Source organism: Etheostoma spectabile, chromosome 2, assembly GCF_008692095.1.
Source record: "Etheostoma spectabile isolate EspeVRDwgs_2016 chromosome 2, UIUC_Espe_1.0, whole genome shotgun sequence".
In the NCBI taxonomy this organism is placed as follows: domain Eukaryota; kingdom Metazoa; phylum Chordata; class Actinopteri; order Perciformes; family Percidae; genus Etheostoma; species Etheostoma spectabile.
In genome coordinates this window covers 8611942-8620951 of record NC_045734.1, presented here as the reverse complement: position 1 = coordinate 8620951, position 9010 = coordinate 8611942, and the positions used below count along the sequence as shown (strand labels likewise).

The following is a 9010-nucleotide window of genomic DNA, read 5'->3' as shown; positions in this document are numbered from 1 at the left end:
GGGGGGTGACCGTGAAATTGGGCTGATGCAACAGATAACAGAGAGCGGCAGATAGGGTTTCATTCATGTGTCAGATTAGAGGGCTCTTTGTTACTGCCAGAGAGGGCAAAGCATGCCTGGAGAGAGGATGAGCATCGCCCTCGCTGCCCTACCACTTGGGTTATTGTGTACAACTGAAGGGATACTTTGTGCGTTTATTGCATTCCTGTCTACATCAGATGCACATACTGGTTGGCAGGGAATAAAAAGACAAGTCATGTTGATCCTCAGGGTCATAACATTATTGCAGTGATTATTTATTTCTGAAAGGCCACATCATTAAACCTAGAAGGACTAGGACTTTTTTTCATGTGAGGAGTAAACAGGAAAATATTAATTGTTAACCTTTTAACGGTTTACCTTGTATCACAAAGAAACCTTGGCACATGCAACCAAAACCATCTCCAGGGCTGGAAACCAATAGTATAAAGTGGTTACATTACTTAAATATTATAGAGGTTTCTGATACCTTATCTCACTATCGAACTGCTGCCCTTTGTCGCTACTTAGGAAATGAAAAAAATAGCCTGTGCCGATACCAAAATCAATTTCACCGTTCTAAAAACCTGATACATTTTAAACTTACAGAGCACAGCTACTTTGCATGACTCTTGACTCCAGTGGTGTGTAAGAAAAGCTACTACTATTTTAAGAAGCACAGGGGAGATGCAGTTTAGAACTATTAATTTTACTTATGATGGCCCACATCTCAAAAAATGGGCTCTGTGTGTCAACATCAAGAGATAGATAAAGTGGGCAACAAAGCACCGCCAAACAGATACTGTGCACGTTCAACCAAAGAACGACACCTTAAAATAATTCAGAACAAATACAATAAACCTGATTTTGTCGAGGTACAGAAAGCCAAAAAATTCAGAACAAAGCAAGGGATCTACTTTTCCTGCAGTTGACCCTTACAAGGAAACTAAATACAGGCACTTAGCATGAAATATTAATAGACATGAAACATAAGGAGGACCTTAAAACTATAGTAAAGATTTAATTAATTGTATTTAGACTGGCTGTACAATTTAAATATACACATTCTAAATTATGAAGTGTTTTATTAATGGCTGTTACGTTCTAATCAATGGTTGTTTTCCAAAATCTCTTGTAATGGAACTAAATTTTATTTTTATTTTCCCTAATGTCTGTATTACATTTGTACACTGTATTTATCAACGTGTGTAAAGAGTTTTTTCTGTTTTACACTTTTTTATTTGTATTGTTGACTGTAATTTTCTATTGTTTTTTTTTAGGGAGACAATTTTAAGATCTGTCCAGGACAACGGATGAAAAATAGCCTTTTTTTTTTTTTTTTGTTTTGTTATTAGTCCCCAATGGGGAAATTCTGTACTGCACTCTGTGTACACACTTTTTGTTAGTACTCACACACAGGCCTGAAATACACACACATGCTCAGGACCTATACATGCACTATACATGGAGAGATGTCAGAGTGAGTGGGCTGCCAGCTGAACCAGCGCCCTGAGCGGTCGGGGGGGTACGGTGCCTTGCTCAAGGGCACCTGGCAGTGCCCGGAGTGAAGTGGCATCTCTCAGCCACCAATCCCACTCCCAACTTTTGGGTCCATACGGGGATTTGACATTGACCTCTGGTTCCCAACCCAACTCCCTATGGACTGAGCTACTGCCACCCTTTGGCTAATTCTGGTGCATTTACAGCGATGTTGATTAATGTACACTGCCCCTGTCAAATAAATTATTAAATTATAAATTAAATTAAATTAAATACCTTTGGTTTAGAGGCCATCGAACATGGGTAAAATTAAAATTGGACATAACAAATATTTAAAAAATCCTTTACGTAACGCTTCAAATTCATATGGGAAAGAAACAGTCAGAATCAGCTTTATTTGCCAAGTATGAGGACACATACGAGGAATTTTGCTTTGGATCATCATCAAACAAGGACATGAACACAACCATGTGCACAGATAGCTGTGGTTTCCACTGCTGTGCAGAGAGCCAGCATCCAACCCTATGTCCTTAACTTCAGGTAAAGCCAACGTTACATTCCACACAACAAGGTCACCCATCTCCTGTGTCACGTCACCTAAAAAAAGAAGCCATGAGCCACAGAGCTCTACATTCGTCAATGGTTTACAGAGTCCTGGAAGATTCTATACTCTACTCAGTGGACGGCAGCTTTGTCATGTTAATAGGCTCGTTCGAGATGAACTGCGCCTCGCCTGTAAAGTGGACGAGAACAGGCGCCAGCGGCTGGGGGCGGGGACAAAAATCCGCTCACAAGTGGGACAGTTTCCAGCCAGCCTGAAGGCTGCTGCAAACGGCACAGTGGCCAACAATGTAGTCCGATTCAGATTTTATAATAATAATATAAATGTTATCAGTAGCTCTCAAAATGCTCTACATGCAACCTGTTGCTGATTTAAAACACACTGTATGTGATCCGTGATCTGATCTAATTCAGTCTCTCTGACTTCTAAACGTCACTATCAGCCACACAACATGTGTTCTGAACAGAATACGCTTTTAAAATCAGACAAATAGAAGTTAAAATCCCTCCAATTCAAAAATCAATAAAAAAAAGAGTTGATTCTGAACCAATCAGCTGTGAAATCAGCTGAGAGGCCGGCGTTTCCCAGCATGCTCTGGGTCCGCCTGGGTCTAAATAGGCTCGTTCGAGATGAACTGCGCCTCGCCTGTAAAGTGGACGAGAGCAGGCGGCAGCAGCGGGGGACGGTGACAGAAAGCTGCGGTAAAGTCGGACAGTTTCCAGCCGATTCCAGCTCCTTCAGGCTGGACAGGAAGTGATGAAAACACTGTGGTGCGATTCCGATTTAATCAAATATAATTACCAGCCACATACCAGCTGGTACACAGTCTCCAGTTGTTTTAGTTATGACAGAGTAGCTGTCAAAGTGCTCTACATGCGATCTGTTGCTGATTTTAATAAACAACACACTGTAGCTAGATGATCCGTGATCTGAACGGATTTAGTCTCTTTGACTTCTAAACTTAACTATCAGTCACACAACATGTGTTCTGGACAGAATAAGTCTTTAAATCAGACAAATACCTATTAAAATCCCTCCGATTCAAAAACAATAAAAAGTTTATATAAAACGTCATCATGTTGTAAACCTATCAGGTGTTAAATCAGCTGAGAAGCCGGCGTTTCCCAGCATGCTCTGGGTCCGCCTGGCTCTTGCAGTCGGTGAAAAGCAACTGCGCCGCCTGCGTCTCAGAACTGCGGCCGCCTTGCTCTCGTGAGATTTCCGTTGCCCACGTGTGCATGACGTTAGAGCAAGTCGGGATCAAGTCGGACACAAATCTAACCGGCATGCAACGGGCGCCGATCGCCGGTGATCGATTCTGCGCAGACCTGGCTCATCTCGAACGAGCCTTTTGTCTACACGTGCACGACGTCGGAGCAAGTCAGGATCAAGCTGGACACAAATCTGACCAGCATGCATTGGGCGGCGATCACTGGTGATCAATTCTGCGCGGACCTGACCTCGAACGAGCCTATTGCAATATTGGAGCAGGCGATCCATCAGGATTCTTTTTGTTGCTGACGTACAGTATATGTTTTATTTTATTTTAAAAAGGGGCTGACTGATATAATAGAGGCCCAATAGTGTAATACTGGATCCTCGTAAAAACATCACTATCAGCCATAAGGCCATAATCTTTGCATTTCATTTGGCAAATGTTTTAACACTGATATTGCCATTTAATACAGGGACGCTGTGAACCTTGGTGCTGGGATGACTCATTTTGCTTTGTGGAAATCTTCATCTCAGTCTCATCTATTTTTATCCTAAATCAGGATATGCCATTATGTCTTATCATGTATTAAATAAGAAAACCATCTTTGGATAAACAAGTCGTACCTCCTAGAGTAACTGCTCGCCACCTTTGCATAAACAACATGTACTTGACACCTTAATGTCAACAAGAAGTGACAGAGTAGACAGATCCATCAGTCAGGAGTAGTGTCTGTTGCAGAGACAACCTGGCTGAAAACCGCACTTTGCAGCTCCTTGCAGCTTGGAGCATGTTGTTTTGGAATACCAAAATCAAAACCAAATCAGTGATGCTTCCTGTTCAACTTTGGGGTCGTAATTACAACACAGGAGCTTACACAAGGTGACTGTTTGCTACCTGCCTTAAAAGATGAAGTAAACGAGTGACTAGAAAAGAAAGTCAAACATTTACCAAATGCCAGAGACGCAGATATTTCTCTCAAGAGTTAGCGGACCAAACGATAGGGCTGAAACAGCAGTGACCATTGGACCATTTGGAATTTGACAGGTAGCCAGAAATAGGTCTCCAATGGTCTGCTGGCTTGCAAAATGGTAAACTTTGTTCATCACCAGTACCGTTGTGCAGTGTAAAAAGCATTATCAGTTGGTGTGATCTTGTGGGCTTGTGAGAGGCCGCCCAGCGCTTTATCTGAACCAGTTGGGTTTTGATTTTTTTTTTTTTTGGTGCCACAAACCATGAGAAAAGAGATAAGATGATAGAAAGATACGTAGAGTTGTCAAAAAGGGCACTGATTGTCAATGGATGGTAGAGCCCAAATTAGGCATTTCCCAAAATATTGTTTTTTTCATTCATCAGAAATAACAAATAAAAGGATTCTGATCAATGAATATTTAAAAAATAAATACAGACTGTGAAACCATGTTGTGAGTGTTGGCGTTACCTTAAAATAACAGCTTCAAAATCATTTTGATGTTACACTGACTTGTAATAGAGACAATGGTTCCTCTGTCATTAAAAAAAAATGTAATTAAAAAACAGAAATCATGCTAAATCTGAGTGGGATACTACTATACTTGGGCTTGGTTTCAATACATGAAAAAAATAAATGAAATGGGGGAAACAATGTTGTAAAGTTCACTGCCTCCAGCAAAATAGCTCTGCTTTAAATAAAAAGAGAGGTACGATCCAACGAGTCATGACAGCCAACATTTCTCAGCAGCAGAATATAAGAGATTACAGTTACAGTGAGAGCCTACAGGTCATATGTAGCTGTGTGTTTAGAATAATCCACCCAGATATATTACCTTTTTTTAAAACGTTATGCTTACCAGCTTAAATATTAACAGTTAATTACTACAAAGAGGAGGCTTAAAAGAGGTTTCAACTCCTCAGTCTCCACTTTACTTTCACTTTTAACTGAAACAGAGATACTGCAGTACCCTACAATCCCCAGGGTAGTGTGAGGTAGCCTACAGTTCCTTTGACTAAATAAGGAAGCAAAAACAAAGCCAGCATAATGAGCTGCTTTTAAAAAAAAAATCCTGTTGTGTGTAGCCCTAGCCTTTGTGCCACAAGAATATTTCAATGTACACCTCCTGAGGAAACTATGTTGCATTCAACCAAATACAAATGGAAGACTCGTGCATTGAGAAGGCTGTGAAAGCTTGCTAAAGAGAAGACTGGCCTCTGTGGTAAATCAGATCATAACCCAATTGAAAGAGTACAGTGCCACAGAGGATGTGGAGGGTTTGAGAGAAAGAGTGTGAAGGGTAGTGAGCATAATGAAATGCATGGTGCTCCAAACCCTTACATGACACTGACCATGCTAAACATGGACTCCCAGGGGCACAGGCTGAGCTGCACACTGACAATTATGTCAAAACGTTTGCCTGGCTGTCTCTCCTGCTCAAGAAATTGCACACACAAAAACGTAGGCCTATGGTGATTACCTATCCCTCTTTGGACTGTGCAACTGAAAAAAAAAATACCTCATTGGCATAGTCATCATTTTTTTCTGACTCACAAATCTAAAAGTCACTACAGGATTGTCACGTGTTTTTCTGATTCATTAAAAATAATATAGAGTGATTGGCATCCAACTATTCCAATAAATATTTAGCTCTTATTAAAATACAAATTCTACATTTTGTTTGGAAAGAAAACACAACGCGCAAATATCCCTTAAACCAACATGAGCCACTAACAACATTGGCAGTGTCCACCAACAGCTGAAATTCTTAATTTCAAATAAACATCCTCTTGAACAATGAAGAAAACCGTTCTGCACTGATACGGCTCTGGGGATTGTAAAAGAGCTCACTGCTAAAGCTGAAATGCCATAGTCTGTTGATAATTTAATATACTGGTTTTAGCTTCTCAAATGTGAGGGTTTACAGCCGTTTTGGAACGTGTGAGGGACATTTTGCAACATTTTCATTAAAAGACCAAAAGATTATTCGGATAATAATGAAAGTGGTTATGATCAAAAACAATATTTCAATTTACACCTCAGGCTTAATGTGAAAAAAAATATGTAATAGCTAAAGGCCTAGTTCAAATCTCCAAAGAACTTTAGGTCTGTATTTTTGTTTATAACTGTTGTACCCATTTAGATGGAGTATCTGACTAGCTGGTTGGCTGATGGAAATGCTTTGTGTTAAGTAGTAATGCAGCCTCATGATATGAGGAAAAGTATCCTTACTAGATTTCACTGTGGGGGTTGGTGCTGGAGTAAACTTTGGGACCACAGACATGGAGGATGAGCCTCCCTTTCCTGAAAAGACTCCATTGTGTTGCCACAGTGACAAAGCAGTTTTACTGGTTCCACCTTCACCTCTCTTGTCCTCCCACCTGAGCAGCCAGACTCTATTTGAGCATGCTCTCACCTTCACGCTAAACTTCCTTGTTACCGGTAGTTTCATTCATTCTAGTGCAGGTTTTGCAAAGGGCATTTTCAGAACCTCGGGCACAGCCAAAGGGCCATCAGTGTTGCAGACAGACAAAGCTGGATAAGGACTTTAGGGTGGCCAACAGGTAGTAGCCAGATCTCTCTCACACACACACACACACACACACACACACACACACACACACACACACACACACACACACACACACACACACACACACACACACACACACACACACACACACACACACACACACACACGGCAGCAGCTGATTTGCTTCCAACAGCTTTTCTGCCAGGATCATTCTCCCGACATAGCATCAACAGTCTCATTTAATGTCTTGATCAAACAGAATAATTACATGTTACATAAAACTGTAATAGGCCTATGAAATTAGACAAGAAATATGCCAAATGAGAACTGTAACATAAAATCCTCGTTTTTGCACTAAAACTGTAACAAACTCTATATATAAATGAAGAATATACTAATATAAGGGCAACAAGGGAAACCAAAATATAAGCAATTTCTACCATTGGTGCTAAAGAAGGCCTATTCCACTTCATTTTGTGCTGCAAGACCATCAACGCCTTTTTCATGCAGATGAGGATGATGTCAGGCTTTTCTAAACGGTTGGATGTCACCGTAGTAGTCTACTACAGCGTTAACAGGGTTATCTAAGGCCTGTCCTGAGCTCTCATAATCAGCTTACCAGGTTGAACACCGTCTCCACAATGTCTCGGTTGGAAACTTCCCCAACTTCCACCAGGCCAGCCAGCACGGCGAATTTCATCTTTATCCCCCTGATAGGCACTCCGGGGTTGAGCGCCATGGCGCCCGAACTCCCGTCCTTTCCATCACCTGGCTGCACAGATCCCGCTGTCTCCTCGCTAGCCATTGCTAAGGAAGGACGGGACAGGTGCTGTTCACAGGTAAGGCACCTGTTCACCTCCAATGGTGGGGACACCAACCGATGTCGGAGGTAAAGGGCTCTATATCCCCTTCAGCTGAGTTGTTGACAGTCTACAGGCACACAAACCAAACGTTTTCCTCCCCATCCAAAACTGTTGAACTGCGAAAGTGGTGGTAGAGGGGTTGAAGGCGCGAGGATAATTTGTTAGCCGTTGACACTGCGGGACTAGATCATGTCACCGCTTCACTCCACAGTGAACTAACGTTTTTACTTCTCTCCCCTGGTCCGTAACTGGAGCCCAGGCGGATGGATTAATGCCGTTAAAAGCCACAGGGAAGCCCGCTGCAGGAAAGAGGTGAAGCAAAGCTCACCCTTAACCTGTTTTCCCGTCTGCTCGGTCAAATGGCAAACCGAGGATACGGTGACTTGAATGTCTCCGTACAGTGGTGGAAGTTGCTATTGTCACCGAGTCCAGACACTTGACAGGCAGCGCGCTCGGCAGAAGCAAAAACTCACAACTGGAAAGGAGGTAAGTTCGTCAGCATCTCCGGCAGAAGTCGACAAAAGGACAGAAGTGTGCTCGGTCCTCCCCGGCAAACTCCACAGACTTGCTTAAATGTCAACGTTAACCCAGCTGCGCTGCATTCTCTTCCTGATTTACCCCGGTAGCTTCAGTTCGTCACCGCCATGACAGTAGCCTTGAGTGAGTGGCGCATGCGCAGTGTTGAGCTGAGTGTATTCAGCTCACTGGCAGGTGTGCCGCTCAGGTGGCTTTCTATCATGACACGCTGGGATTCGGTTAAAATCAACAGCATCCACGTTTATTCAACCACAACATCCTGAGCAACATAATGACCGGAATATATATAGGCAGCGGTGGAAATATACTAACTTTACTCGAATACACTTTTGACACACTTGTACTTTACCAGTATTTCCATTTTATGCCTTTTACTTCTACTGTACTCCCCTACATTTCAGATGGAAATATTGTATTACCCCACAACATTTTTGACATTTACATTACTTTTTACATGAAAAAAATAAAAACACATGATATACTTGTATAGTATTATGTAGTGTAACCAACTAGTATACAAAGAATCTAAAATTGGCTCCACATTGGCAAAATAATATACTATAACACTTCGACAAGAAAAGAGCCATTCTGCATAATGAGTACTTTTGATACTTTAAAGACATTTTGCTGTTAACTACTTTTACCTAAGTAACATTTTTAACGCATGCCTTTGACTTATGATGTATTGTTACATGACTATTTTTAGACCATGGTATTTATACATAAGGGATCTGTGCATGTCTTACAGACTCAGATTTTACATTCGAAAATAGCATGTGTTTCTATGATCTTATGCATTGTGCTAAACTGCCTA

General features: G+C 41.6%; 1 protein-coding gene across 8 annotated transcripts in view; it reads right to left on the bottom strand.

Annotated features, from left to right (window-relative positions):
- lrba (LPS-responsive vesicle trafficking, beach and anchor containing) overlaps nt 1–8330 on the bottom strand; it is a 199232-nt gene extending 190902 nt beyond the window's left edge. For all 8 annotated transcript variants that reach the window (XM_032539028.1, XM_032539046.1, XM_032539063.1 and 5 more), the window contains exon 1: nt 7416–8330. In XM_032539028.1, the coding sequence (XP_032394919.1) occupies nt 7416–7601 (186 nt within the window). In that variant the 5' untranslated portion in view covers nt 7602–8330. The remainder of the gene's footprint in view (nt 1–7415) is intronic.
- Nucleotides 8331–9010: the final 680 nt, after the last annotated feature.